The 15718-nt window shown below is 41.0% G+C and overlaps 1 protein-coding gene across 1 annotated transcript in view; it reads right to left on the bottom strand.

The window, feature by feature from the left end:
• Positions 1-15718, bottom strand: part of ANKDD1B (ankyrin repeat and death domain containing 1B) — a 74395-nt gene that overhangs the window by 4925 nt on the left and 53752 nt on the right. The window contains 1 exon segment of the mRNA XM_070378480.1: positions 10057-10302. Coding sequence (XP_070234581.1) covers positions 10057-10302 — 246 coding nt within the window.

The following is a 15718-nucleotide window of genomic DNA, read 5'->3' as shown; positions in this document are numbered from 1 at the left end:
CATGGACCAGGCTGCACCCTCACAGCATCAGTAAACTCCTCTGGAAGGTCCACAAAAACTCCCGGGAAACTTGACCTAGGGGCACAGCAAGACCTTTTTCTAGCATCTGGACGCTAGCATCTGAACAGACGCTGAGATAAGAATGGGAGGAATGACTGTGCCATAATTGTTTAAGGTTTTAGAATGCAGGGTCTTTTTCACCCCAGCCTTTCTCTACCTAAAAGAGGTAAGGGTGGGGGTGGCGGACTCCAACAAACAGGAGTGGGGGCTGCCGTGTTCCTTTTCTTGTCATCCCATCTCCTGAAAATGGGAAATCGAAGATGAAAACCCCAAACACCACCAGTTAAAGAGAAGGCTACAAAACGCCTCTGCTCTCAACTCTGCACTACAGCACTTTCATTTCTCTGGAAGCATGCCTGCTGTGTGCATTCCAGGACTGGGCTGTCCTTCAGGCTTCCACAGAAAGGGCCAGGGATTTGGAAAGCCCAGGTCTTTTTCAACAGGCAGTAAAAGCATTAATAGCTCATCCATAAAGCACTGCACTATTTGCGGGAATAACATAAGCCAGAACTGGTGGAAATTAAAATAGCATAAGCCAGATGTTAGGAAACTCCCATTTGAACCATTGAATTTAATGATGATGATTAGGTGGTTAGGTAGATGAGTAAATGGATATGAGACAGAGAGGAAATTTCAATGGTTTCTCTAATTTTCTCATTAGGAACCATTTTATATTAGGTCAGGATATAAACTTAATAACAAAAAGTTTAAAATAATAAAATAATAAATAACTTTGGTTTAAAAAATGTTAAGGATATATATTAAAAAAAAATAAGTCTTCCTCCAACTCCAGACTTCAGGATCCCAGTTGTCACCAGGGGTTAACAACTCTTAGCATTTTCTGTGGGTCTACATCACCAGCTATAGGCGTGCATTATTTATGATTTTCAAAGTTCATCTAATTCTCCAATCTTAAAGATTGGCAAGGAAAGAGGCCTTATTCTTCTGGTAGAAAAATGATTTATTCTCATCTAGGAGAAAGAATCTAAAAATGCTAACAGGAATTAAAAATAGAACCAGTGAATATTACTATTTTTGAAGAAAATGTGGAAACAACCATTTAAAAAACAAGCAAAAAGATGGAACCTGGGAAAGTCATCCTCAATTAAACATAGTGATGATCTAAGAAAGTGAGAGTGAGGCTAGACAAAGAGGGAGAGGAAAAAGAAGAGGGAATAGAAATCAGAGGAAAAAGAGCGATTAAACAGAATTCTAATTGTCAAGCGTTGTCAACTTTGTCAAGTTTGCTTTGTCTTAAAGGCAAATAAGAAAAGTCTGGGGAGGACAGAGTGGACTCTGAAATAATCCCAATGTACCAGGATTATTGAGCCAATTAAACAGTACTGTGAGCAAAAAGGCAAATCAGTGCATTCTGCCTTAAAAGGCCTTAAGGGGACATTTCTCAGCATTGGCAAATTAGACATCAATCCAGGCGTGAGGTTCTTCAGGGGAAGAGGGACTAGGACCTAAATTCTGGCTCCAGCCTATTGGACCAGGGATTCAGTCTAGGACAGTGGAGGGTGGTTGTTGGTGGGGTGGGGGGGTGGGGGTGGGAATTCTATTGAGATGCTACATGAGTGGCAGCTATCGGAGGGAATACTGATGCAAGAAGGCAGAGGAATGTCCTGGAGACCAGTTTTTGTATTCTCAAGATGAATAAGGTTTGCATGACCATTGCAGAATACTTGAGTACTGAACAGCCAGCACAGTGGTATGTTGCAAACTGCAAAACTCTAAGTAGGAATAATATCTAATAAAAATATAAAGCAAAAGATTTGATTTTAACAACTTTTAACTTAGGATTCCTAAGGTATCTGAATAATCACTGGCTGCTATTTCAGCTCTTCTATCCCCACCTAACAAAAGCTTCACCATTTCTGTGCAGCACATAAAAATGTCAAACATTTGAGACGTGGATAGGACTGACCTTTACTAATGGTCACGATCATTTTCATTATTGGTTTCTTACTAGAATACATGTATCCTCAGTAGTATAGTTCATCAATGCATTTCTCTAAGATTGGCAGGGGTCACTCTGGCTCACTGCACTGGGAAGTCCTCAGCAAATAAATAATGTGATCACACACATTTCTCCTCCAAAAGCTAACTCCACCTGTGGCACAGACTTTAGCTAATATCCCATGCCTACTTCCCCCACCAAATTGCCTTTCCTCCTTTCTTCTAAAACAGATCTCCTGATTTTAGCTGGGCATTTGGCCACCCAAGTATTTCCGTATGTGAACTAAGTACTGGCCAGCGTCATGTAAATGAAGCAGCACATGCAACTTCTGGGAAGTATCCTTAAAGAGAAGAGGGGTGTCATTCCCCTTCCTTCCCTCCTCCTCCCCAAGTGGAATGCTGACATGATGCCAGGAGCCCAAAGAGCCACAGTAGATCAGCAAGTGAAGGCCATCTATTGAAGAGGGTGGAGTAATAAAACAGAAAAGGGATGAATTTTATTCAGAATAAATATCAATAATGGTAACACTAAAACAATGTAGAATTCAACTTCCTGGACTCCTATCCAGAGATTTTTCTATTCTATCATATCACTTTTAAACAAAGATGAGGGGTTGGAATCTTAACCAAATCATTCATGCATGCTCAGTTGCTCAGTCATGTTGGATCCTTTGAGACCCTATGGACTGTAACCTGCCAGTCTCTTCTGTCCATGGAGTTTTCCAGGTAAGAATATTGGAGTGGGTTGCCATGCCCTCCTCCAGGGGATCTTCCCGATGTAGGTATCAAACCCCCATCTCCTGTGTCTCCTGCATTGGCACGTGGATTCGTTACTACAGCGCCACCTGAGAAGCCCTTGGAATGAGCAATAAAGGAGGTTTTAGACATAATTTGGGGGCATAAATCCTTGGAGCCCATATGGCGCCTCATACAAATTACAAATGGCATACCTTTGTCAAGGTGGATATAGTTCAAGTTCCCCTAGATTTTGTGCAGTGCACAAGCCACACATCTATACTGTTTCCCCAAGCAAAAGATGCTGGTTCTCATTTGCTTTCCAAAGGACCCGTGGAAAGTCTGCTCAGAGACCCTGAAGATGATTAAAATGAATGGTCAGAAAGAATCTCAGAAGGCACTTCCCTGGATGTCCTGAGGCTAGGACTCCCCGTCCCCAGTGCAAAAGGCCTAGGTTTGATCCCTGGTCAGGGAACTGGATCCCACATGCCACACAAAGACCCAGAACAGCCAAATAAACAAATAAATATTTTTCCTTAAAAAAAAGAAGAAGAAAGAAAGAAAAGAAATAACCTCGGAAGAAGTTCCAACCTCAAAAACCCATGTTTCTATGCTTAGAGATCCAAAAACTTATCCTGATAAGTCTTTCATACGGCTGAGTATTTGTGAAATGCAACTCCCACCAATTCAAATGATTTGTCTGCTAGTCCAGACACTGAGACCCAGGTGAACCTGAAAATTAGAGCTGAAAGTAATCAGCTTCTAATCAAAAGAGATAGTAATGAAATTAAGAAGAACTTCATTCTGCAGGCATTTAGCAAGCATCTAATTGTATGCTCTCTAAATTCTGGCTTGTAAAGCCGTCTGAATCACCATAATTAGCCTATTTGGGAAAGGCAGCATTCTGAGAGCCAGAGGTTTCAAGCTCATAGGAAAACCTTTGCAGGGAGCATGGCTGGAGTAGAAATGCAGATACTTGTGCTGTTGAGGGTGCGTGGCCCTCTTGGGAGCTTTGTGACACCAAAGGCTGAGAGGACAGGGAAAGTCAACTTTACCCCAAAACTTGGCTCCTTCTTTTCCATCCAGTGTGTGCATGTGTTAGTCACTCAGTCGTGTCTGACTCTTTGTGACCCCACGGACTATAACCTACCAGGCTCCACAGGATAGACCAGGCAAGAACACTGGAATGGATAGCCATTATCTTCCCGACCCAGGGCTCGAACCCAGGTCACCTGCATTGCAGGCAGATTCTTTACCATTTGAGCTCTAGGGCCAGTCCAGACCTTCGTTCAGTCTTAGAAACAGTCACTTATCTTTGGTAAAAATCATGGGAACAGGGAGAAAAGAGAGTTTTTATCATTAATTACATACATCCTGGATGCCAACTAGGCACCAGACCTGATGAGAAAAGAGGGAGGAGGAGAAAGGAAACCTGGAAAACAGATCATGAGGCCCAGGAAACTGTGGCTTTTGTTTTGAAAAGAGAATCGAGCTGTAGCAGAGACATGTTCACTGCAATATTCAATCCACTTGCGTTAGGGGCCCAACATAAGTTCCCTGCCCAATGCTATGGATTCTCTACTCACCAGACTGCCCTGGAGGTGTTGTTAACGAAAAAGTAGAACAAAGTACAAAAAGAAAGCACGAGAAGCTACTAACGCTAAATGTTAATATCGGGCTGGACGAAAGTTCCTTTGGGTTTTCTGTAAGATATCGTGACAGAAAAACCTAATTGAACTCTTTGGCCAAACCAATACTAGCACTAAATGTTAATGGAAGTTAATGAGCCACCACTGGAATTTCACCTAAGTGATGGAAATATGGCTGGTTTTGTTTTCCTCCACAAACTGTAACAAACATGTTTTCCAAACTGTATTACTTTTATGTTCAGAAAAAGAAAACTGACATACAGAGACAAGCAAAATAACATTTCACCACTTCAGAATCCACAAACATGAAATGTGTGGTCCTAAAATAGACTAGGGAGGATGCAGCCTTGCAATGGGAATTAGGGATGCCCTGAGCTCATGACCAGTGAGGGTAGAGATCTGGAAGGAAAAACTGCAACTTCTAGAAGTGCTGGGGAGCCAAGCAGCCAGTAGCTTTGGCTTTGATGCTCAGCCGCCTCTTACAATGGCCCTGATGTCATCAAAAACCTCCCAAGTCTTCTCTTAAAAACTGGGATAATTCCATCCACCTCACAGAAGAGATGCAAGAATTGAACAAAGATGTGATTGTGAGTGAGTGTGAGTACCTAGCAGAGCTGCCGCACAATGACTTCTTTATATCTTTTCAGGAAAGCTGGGACCTAACAGGTGGTCACCCGAGCCCCTCCATGGTTGAGCCTGCAGAATTGCGTCACTTGCAAGATATAAAGCTGGCCATCTTTAAAAACAAATATACAACACGGCTTAATGGTGCAAGCAACCCAAATGTCCACTCACGGATGAGCAAAAGGTGGTATATTTACAAGGGAAACTTCAGATCAGATCAGATCAGTCGCTCAGTCGTGTCCGACTCTTTGGGACCCCATGAATCGCAGCACGCCAGGCCTCCTTGTCCATCACCAACTCCAGGAGTTCACCCAGACTCATGTCCATCGAGTCAGTGATGCCATCCAGCCATCTCATCCTCTGTCGTCCCCTTTTCCTCCTGCCCCCAATCCCTCCCAGCATCAGAGTCTTTTCCAATGAGTCAACTCTTCGCCTGAGGTGGCCAAAGTATTGGAGTTTCAGCTTCAGCATCATTCCTTCCAAAGAAATCCCAGGGCTGATCTCCTTCAGAATGGACTGGTTGGATCTCCTTGCAGTCCAAGGGACTCTCAAGAGTCTTCTCCAACACCACAGTTCTAAAGCATCAATTCTTCGGTGCTCAGCTTTCTTCACAGTCCAACTCTCACATCCATACATGACCACAGGAAGAACCATAGCCTTGACTAGACAAACCTTTGTCGGCAAACTAATGTCTCTGCTTTTGAATATGCTATCTAGGTTGGTCATAACTTTCCTTCCAAGGAGTAAGCATCTTTTAATTTCATGGCTGCAGTCACCATCTGCAGTGATTTTGGAGCCCAGAAAAATAAAGTCTGACACTGTTTCCACTGTTTCCTCATCGATTTCCCATGAAGTGATGGGACCGGATGCCATGATCTTCGTTTTCTGAATGTTGAGCTTTAAGCCAACTTTTTCACTCTCCTCTTTCACTTTCACCAAGAGGCTTTTTAGTTCCTCTTCACTTTCTGCCATAAGGGTGGTGTCATCTGCATATCTGAGGTTATTGATATTTCTCCCAACAATCTTGATTCCAGCTTGTGTTTCTTCCAGTCCAGCGTTTCTCATGATGTACTCTGCATAGAAGTTAAATAAACAAGGTGACAATATACAGCCTTGACGTACTCCTTTTCCTATTTGGAACCAGTCTGTTGTTCCATGTCCAGTTCTAACTGTTGCTTCCTGACCTGCATACAAATTTCTCAAGAGGCAGAGTCGACCCTAAAAAGTAAGGAAATTCTGATACATGTTGCAACTTGGTTGAGCCTTGAGTACACAGTCACAAAAGGGACTATATCATATGATTCCACCTAGATGAGGTGCCCAGAGCCATCAAATTCAGAGACAGGAGGTAGAATGGGGCTAGGAGAGGAAGAAATGAATGTTATAGTTTATAGAGTTTCAGTTTTGTAAGATGAAAACGTTCTGGAGGTTGGCTATATAACAAAGTGAATATTCTTAACACTACAGAACTGGACATTTAAAAATGGTGAATGGGGACTTCCCTGGTGGTCTGGTGATTAAGATTCCATGCTACCAATGCAGGGAGCGTAGGTTCGATCCCTGTTCAGGGAACTAAGATCTGACATGCTGCACAGAGAGGCCAATAAATAGCTAAATAATTTTTTTTAATAAAATAAGAAAATCAAAATGGTTAAGATGTACATCTTATATTGAATATATTTTACAATTAAAATATCTAAATAAATTTAAAAAGCAAGTTTAGACACATATAAATTTATTCATTGTAGTTCTGTTTATAATAGCAAAGGGTTAAGAACAATTTGAGCTTCCCAGATAATGCTAGTGGTAAAGAACTCGCCTGCCAATGCAGGAGTCATAGGAGATATGAGTTCAGTCTCTGGGTGGATCGGGAAGATGCCCTGAGGAGGGTATGGCAACCCACTCTAGTACTGTTGCCTCGAGAATTCTACAGACAGAGGAGCCTGGTGGGCTATAGACGAAAGGGTTGCATTGAGTTGGACACAACTGAAGTGACTTATCATAAGCATATAAGGATAATTTAAATGCCCATTAGCTGGAAACTAAACAACTTGTGTTATGTTCCCACCACAGTCCATTATGTAACTGTAACAAAAGAAGAAACTCTCTCCATGTGCTTATATTCTTATACATAAAGTATACTGCTTTATACTGGTACGGGGAAAATGCTAAATATAGGACAATGTGTTGTCGTTCAGTCCCTCAGTCATGTCCAACTCTTTGCAACGAATGGACTGCAGCACGCCAGGCTTCCCTGTCCTTAACCATCTTCCAGAGCTTGCACAAACTCATGCCCATTGTGTCAGTGATGCCACCAACCATCTCATCCTCTATCATCCCCTTCTCCTCCTGCCTTCAGTCTTCCCCAGCAACAGGGTCTTTTCCAATGAGTCAGCTCCTTGCATCAGGTGGCCGAAGTATTAGACTTCAGCCTCAGTATCAGTCCTTCCAACTAATATTCAGGTTGATTTCCTTTAGGATGGACTGGTTAGATCTCCTCACAGTCCAAGGGACTCTCAAGAGTCTTATCCAGCACCACAGTTTAAAAGCATCAATTCTTTGGTGCTCAGCCTTCTTTACAGTCCAACTTTCACATCCATACATGACTACTGGAAAAACCATAGCTTTGACAAGAAGGAACTTTGTAGGCAAAGTAATGTCTCTGCTTTTTAATACGCTGTCTAGGTTGGTCATAGCTTTTCTTCCAAGGAGCAAGTGTCTTTTAATTTCATGGCTGCAATCACCATCTGCAGTGATTTTGGAGCTCAAGAAAATAAACTCTGTCACTGTTTCCACTGTTTCCCCATCTATTTCTCATGAAGTGATGGGACCAGATGCCATGATCTTCATCTTTTGAACGTTAATTTTTAAGCCAACTTTTCCACTCTCCTTTTTCACTTTTATCAAGAGGCTCTTTAGTTCCTCTTTGCTGTCTGCCATAATGGTGGTGTCATCTGCATATTTGAGGTTATTGACATTTCTCCTGGCAATCTTGACTCTAGCTTGTGCTTCATCCAGCCCAACATTTCACATGATGTGTCTGCATATAAGTTAAATAAATACTTATATTCATATATATATTAAATAAATACTTATATTTAACAAATACAGCCTTGACGTACTCCTTTCCAGATTTTGAACCAGTCCATTGTTCCATGTCCGGTTCTAACTGTTGTTTCTTGACCTGCATACAGGTTTCTCAGGTGGCAGGTAAGGTGGTTGGTATTCCCATCTCTTAAAGAATTTTCCACAGTTTATTGTGATCCACACAGTCAATGACTTTGGCATAGTCAATAAAGCAGAAGTAGATGCTCTACTGGAACTCTCTTGCATTTTCTATGATCCAATGTATGTTGGCAATTTGATCTCTGGTTCCTCTGCTTTTTCTAAATTCAGCTTGAACATCTGGAAGTTCTCAGTTCACATGCTGTTGAAGCCTAGCTTGGAGAATTTTGAGCATTACTTTCCTAGCATGTGAGATGAGTGCAATTGTGTAGTAGTTTGAACATTCTTTGGCATTGTCCTTCTTTGGGATTGAAATGAAAACTGATGTTTTCCAATCCTGTGGCCACTGCTGAGTTTTCCAAATTTCCTGGCATATTGAGTGCAGCACTCAATATAGGACAATATATGTATATACTATTGTAAAAAAAGGATGGAGGAATAGACTAAAGGTATAATATATTTATGTTTGCTGTTTATACATAAAGAAACTCTGGGAAGAAAAGAAGAAATTTATAATAATGGGTATGTATGCAAGGATAGCGTGAGAACCAGACAATAGAGGGTGTGGGTGGATGGGAAATGTTTACTGGAAAACATTTACTAATTTGTAAATTCTTGGACCATGTGAATTTATCGTCTTTTCAAAAAAATAAATAATTTGCATTTTAAAATATATGTTTTATTGTTGGGAATAAACATTATTAACAACTTATCTCAATTAAAATTGGGATGTTAATATCAAGATACAGGTTTGTCCAATGTAGGTCCATTTCAGAAAGGATAGACTACACAGAAGAACTGTACAAAAATGATCTTCATGATCCGGATAATCAAGATGGTGTGATCACTCACTCAGCCATCCTGGAATGCAAAGTGAAGTGGGCCTTAGAAAACATCACTATGAACAAAACTAGTGGAGGTGATGGAATTTCAGTTGAGCTGTTTCAAATCCTAAAAGATGCTGCTGTGAAAGTGCTCAATATGCCACTCAATATGCCAGCAAATTTGGAAAACTCAGCAGTGGCCACAGGACTGGAAAAGGTCAGTTTTCATTCCAACCCCAAAGAAAGGCAATGCCAAAGAATGCTCAAACTACCGCACAATTGCACTCATCTTACAGGCTAGGAAAGTAATTCTCAAAATTCTCCAAGCTAGGCTTCAACAGCACATGAACCGTGAACTTCCAGATCTTCAAGCTGGATTTAGAAAAGGCATAGGAACCAGAATCAAATTGCCAACATCCGTTGGATCATAGAGAAACCAAGAAAGTTTCAGAAAAACATCTATTTCTGCTTTATTGACTATGTTATGTGTGAATATCCTGTTCATTATACATAGACATCCTAGAAAGAGTAGAAAAATGGCAAATTTTTACAGCAGAACAATTTTAGGAACAAAAAAGAGGAAAGGAAACTAGAAAGGAAGGGAGCAAAAGAAATAAGCAAGGATCTTTGAAGGTAATGCCTAGATTAACTGTTGAAAAAGTAAAGCAATAATCATTTTTCTAAACAGCAGGAAATAGATTTTCCAATGTACCTTTCATTGTACCTTTCAATAACCCTTTGAAAAATTTTCCATATAACTTTCTAATATTTTAAACCATACTTTTATATAAAAGTACTTAATACAGGGGCCTTGTTCACCGAAACTTGGTCTCACCATGTCGTTCTTTCTCTTACCTTCTGTCTGAATTATTCAGCCTCTTTTCTCCACTGAATTTCCTCACTGAGCTATCCTTATTCTATTACTCTTTATATCCTTAATTAAAGTTTAATTAAGCAGTTGTTTCCTGATCCTCGCTGACGCTGTCCCCACTTCGAATTCCCTGGATCCACTGGGGCTGGACCCCGGCAAGTGGTGCCCGGAACAGGCTAATTCGAAGAATGCAGATTCTCCAATTTAGATCCAGGACAGGTTGATTCGCCATGTTGCAGACCCCCAGACATCCAGTTCCCCCATTGCTTCCAACACAAAAGAGAAGCCCACTGGAAGGGGAGGCAAGATAAACATCGAGATCCCAGCGAGACCGACGGGGCTGCTGCAGCGCGAACTCCAACCAGAAAATAATTCTACTTATTCTGTTTTGGCTCATCTACCCTCTCCTTATGTTTTTCTCTTTACCAATGATTCTGGAAAACTTAATGTACATGTGACTTTCACTGGTGGACCCAATGTAGTGACTTGTGAACAATGCATGCTCTCATCTTGTTTAAACCCTCAATATAATGTCTGCTCCTTTGTAGTGTTACAACGTCCACCTTATCTTATGATGTAACCACTTATTCATATAACTATAGTCTTGCTGTGTTACAACAACTACAAGATTAAATGTGATCATGACAATTTGTGGGTACTTATTTTAGGAATATCAGCTTTAATAGCAGCAATTACTTCTGTTACTGTGGCAGCAATATCATTGACTCAACAAGTGCATACTGCCCAATATGTTGATGCTATATCTAAAAATGTCTCTTTAACTCTAGCAACACAGGAAGTTATAGATAGAAAATTGGAGATGAGAGTAGACGCCTTAGAAGAGGCAATAATGCATATTGGGACCGAGTTACAGGCTTTAAAAGTGAAAATGGCTCTGTCTTGCCACGCTGATTACCGGTGGATATGCGTGACATCTTTAAAGGTAAACGAGACAGATTATGAATGGGAAAAAAATCAAAAATCATATCTCAGGTGTTTGGAACAGCTCTGACATTGGCCTGGACTTAGGGAAACTTCATAATCAAATACAGACCCTGGAACACTCTCAACTGGATTTTACCGCCGCTGGAGCAGCTAATGACTTTTTTCACACTTTCTCTAACTTCATTTCAGGAAAAAACATTCTGTCTAATATCCTTGGATACATCGCTGCTGGTGCTTTAATTTTGCTTCTCATAATCATTCTTCCTTGTATTGTCAGGATTCTTCGGCAGAACATTCAGAAGCTCGCGACTGAGCTGCATCTGGCTCTTTTAAGAAATAAAAAAGGGGGAGATGCGGGGAGCGAGCTCTGCCCCTGGCAAAGGTCTTGAGGAAGGAGGCTTGGCATACGCAAAGGCGGGATCAAGCCTCAGGAGTCTCCCTGGAAATTCTCGAGCAATCTACCCCCAAAACCAGAGTCTGCCTACTTTCTGCTTTGTGCTTTCACCTACACCTCTGACTTTACGGGGGGCTGTCCCCCACTACCTCTCTCTGAAAAAAGAGTTAGCTTACAGCTCCAGTTAATAATTCCTGGGTGTGACAGTGTTTAACCTACAAACTCCTTTGGAAATCCTCTAGCCTGCCTGAATAGGTTTTTCCGGCCACATGTGATTGCTCAGAGCCTCCCAACTGTGAGAGGCAGGAGATGTTCTAAACTGTCTAAATACAGATTCCTCTGAGCAGTTAAAAGATTGATTAGAAATTGTATTGGTGAAGGGATTTTCACTTGTTGGGCCAATGTTTGCTGCTAAGTTTCCATATCCCTTACCTGCTGTGTCCCTGGCAGTGTATTGATTAATATAATTGGTGTAAGTAGTAGCTTTAATGTTTGTAACCTGGGACCCTTGAGTTAATTCTTTTTCTTGTTATAGCCCACCACACCTTTGCTCTGTAGGAATGCAACTTTATCTAATGCTTTTGGAGGGTGGCTCCTGACCAATCACCTTTAGAGAAAAATAAGTTTTCTGAAGAAAGGGTCTTAAAATGTTAACAGGCCTCCGGGCCAGAAGATGATGCAAATCACCTAAGCTTTTGCATATGATAAGTTTGCAGGAAGAAAGCCTGGCTTGCTGCATGACTCTACCCCTTCTCCCATTATCCTCTATGCATAACTTAAGGTATAAAAACTACTTTGGAAAATAAAGTGCGGGCCTGGTTCACCGAAAAATAAATAAATAAATAAATAAAAGTACTTAATACACTAAAACTAACAGCCAGTGTAGCAAGTTATTATAAATTCCTGATGAATTTTATTATAGTTTCTAGTGACATCTTTTTTAGTCCTGTTTACAGCAGATTGCTGACATGGTTGCTTGTAGAGTTCTTTAAAATCGGTGATGACAAAGATGAAAAAAAAAATGGAAGTGGTTTTACTGACTTACCTTGGATGCTATTTTGGTTGTATCCTTATTCACAAATAAAGTTAAAGGGGAGTTTCTAAGCCCAAATTGGACATACTAGAATGTAGCTCTAGACTGCAAACAATAGCAAGGGTACCTCATGTTTTATCAAACCTAGTTTATCACTGATTTAGCTACTAAGGAAATCAGATGTTTAAATAATTCTCAATGGCTATATTTTTGCAATAATTTATTAATGAGAAGCAAAGGATAGTAAATTCTTTGGAAGCAAAATCAATGTCCAGAATGTGGGGAACATGACATGTGTTTTACTTAGAAGCCAAACGTCCTTTGTCCGAAGCACATCAGACCGTCCCCAGACATCCTGGGGGCACCAAGTTGGCTTTCTTTGCAGCAGAAGATAGTCATGCTTTTTCTTCTGCACGTGTCTTTCCTTCTTTCCTTCCTCTCTCCCTCCCTTCTTTCTTTTTGTTTCTTTCTTTCTCTTTCTTGATTTGTTTGATTCAATACAATTTACAGTCCAAAAAACTACAGGGGAAAGAGCCACATATGGACTGAACTTCTAGGAAAATTTTTTGTTATGCATTATGAGTATATCCTACCATTATTAATGATTGCATACAGGAAAAATACAGCTTTTACACTCTAGTTGAAATCTATTATATTGTTACAATCAGTCATAGGTTATGCAATGGATTTCAGCTTGATGTATACACTCCAGTTGGTTGCTAAATTCTCTGATGTTGTCTAACAGTACAAAAATGTAAGATTATGCTGGATACAATTCTCACTGCTTTTAAAGAAAAGGCAAAGAGTAGATAATTAAAACACAAACACCAGGTAAAAAAACAATTGTGGCCACTTCAAGAACCAGGAATCTTAAGAAGGAGAAATACTAATCAGATGACTGAAGACACAAATTATGTTTCCTCAGATGAACCTCACAGTCTTGCATTTTGCAGTGGGACAAATCGTTTATCTGCTGTGGATTTCTTGCTTAATCACAAGGTCAGGGTGGTTATTGCTGATAAAGTAAGCCCATCATTTGGTAGAATGGATTCAGTTCAGTTCAGATCAGCTGCTCAGTCATGTCCAACTCTTTGCAACCCCATGGACAGTAGCACACCAGGCCTCCCAGAGTTTACTCAAAGTCATGTCCATTGAGTTGGTGATGCCATCCAACCATCTCATCCTCTGTCTTCCCCTTAACCCCCTGCCTTCAATCTTTTCCAGCATCAGGGTCCTTTCCAATGAGTCAGCTCTTTGCATCGGGTGGCCACAGTATTGGAGTTTCAGCTTCAGCATCAGTCCTTACAATGAACACCCAGGACTGATTTCCTATAGGAAGGACTGGTTAGATCTTCTTGCAGTCCAAGGGACTCTCAAGAGTCTTCTCCAACACCAGAGTTCAAAAGCATCAATTCTTCGGGGCTCAGCTTTCTTCACAGTTCAACTCTCACGTCCATACATGACCACTGGAGAGACCATACTCTTGACTAGACGGACCTTTGTTGGCAAAGTAATAGCTCTGCTTTTTAATATGCTATCTAGGTTGGTCATAATTTTCCTTCCAAGGAGTAAGCGTCTTTTAATTTCATGGCTGCAGTCACCATCTGCAGTGATTTTGGAGCCCAGAAAAATAAAGTCTGACACTGTTTCCACTGTTTCCCCATCTATTTCCCATGAAGTGATGGGACCAGATGCCATGGTCTTCATTTTCTGAATGTTGAGCTTTAAGCCAACTTTTTCACTCTCCTCTTTCACTTTCACCAAGAGGCTTTTTAGTTCCTCTTCACTTTCTGCCATAAGGGTGGTGTCATCTGCATATTTGAGGTTATTGATATTTCTCCCGGCAATCTTGATTCCAGCTTGTGCTTCTTCCAGCCCAGCATTTCTAAAGATGTACTCTGCATATAAGTTAAATAAGCAGGGTGACAATGTACAGCCTTGATGTACTTCTTTCCTATTTGGAACCAGTCCGTTGTTCAATGTCCAGTTCTAACTGTTGCTTCCTGACCTGCATACAGGTTTCTCAGAAGGCAGGTCAGGTGGTCTGGTATTCCCATCTCTTTCAGAATTTTCCACAGTTTATTATGATCCATACAGTCAAAGGCCTTGGCATAGTCAATAAAGCAGAAATAGATGTTTTTTCTGGAACTCTCTTGCTTTTTCCATGATTCAGCGGATGTTGGCCATTTGATCTCTGGTTCCTCTGCCTTTTCTAAAACCAGCTTGAACATCTGGAAGTTCACGGTTCATGTGCTGTTGAAGCCTGGCTTGGAGAATTTTGAGCATTACTTTCCTAGCTTGTGAGATGAGTGCAATTGTGCAGTAGTCTGAGCATTCTTTGGCATTGCCTCTCTTTGGGATTGGAATGAAAACTGACCTTTTCCAGTCCTGTGGCCACTGCTGAGTTTTCCAAATTTGCTGGCATATTGAGTGCAGCACTTTCACAGCAGCATCTTTCAGGATTTGAAATAGCTCAACTGGAATTCCATCACCTCCACTAGCTTTGTTCATAGTGATGCTTTCTAAGGCCCACTTGACTTCACATTCCAGGATGTCTGGCTCTAGGTGAGTGATCACACCATCGTGATTATCTGAGATAACCAGTGTTAACTGCTAGCTGGTTCCTTTCACACTTGTCTGCCTGCTCCTCTGGTGCACAAGTCTGAGTCCCCCAGCATCACTGCAGGCCAGTAGGTCTTGAGCAGAATCTCAGCCTCTCTTACACACATGTATGTGTATACACACACTTATATGATTTTATATAGCGAGTGTATTTTAAATAATTTATATATAAGAAGAATTCTTTTTTGGAGAAGGCAATGGCACCCCACTCCAGTACTCTTGCCTGGAGAATCCCATGGAGGGAGGAGCCTGGTAGGCTGCAGTCCATGGGATTGCGAAGAGTCGGACACGACTGAGCGACTTCACTTTCACTTTCATGCATTGGACAAGGAAATGGCAACCCACTCCAGTGTTCTTGCCTGGAGAATCCCAGGGATGGCGGAGCCTGGTGGGCTGCCGTCTGTGGGGTTGCACAGAGTCAGACACGACTGAAGTGACTTAGCAGCAGCAACAGAATTCTTTTTAGAACTTCAGTCTTCTCTGGTTTTTCTTTTTTTGTGTAGCCTCCTCTTCTCCAGTAACTTCATTTAGTAAGTAGGATCTGTGTGTTTATTTCTGTGCTTTTTCTCTTGCTCATATAATCATATCCACATTGCTATCTTTCCACCTACTTACCCACTTACAATAGATATAGATACATACATAAACACATATGAGTTTTTTTGGTCATTGTGTGTTTTATAAAAAATGGGATTGTACTATATTTTCTCTGCATCTTATTTTCCACATTTGGAAATCTCTCCAATTGTTATAGCCCTAATTAATTATTTTTAATGC

The sequence above is a fragment of the Bos mutus genome, chromosome 10 (assembly GCF_027580195.1).
Source record: "Bos mutus isolate GX-2022 chromosome 10, NWIPB_WYAK_1.1, whole genome shotgun sequence".
NCBI lineage: Eukaryota > Metazoa > Chordata > Mammalia > Artiodactyla > Bovidae > Bos > Bos mutus.
The sequence above is the reverse complement of the archived record's forward strand: the minus strand, read 5'-3'. Positions and strand labels throughout refer to the sequence as shown.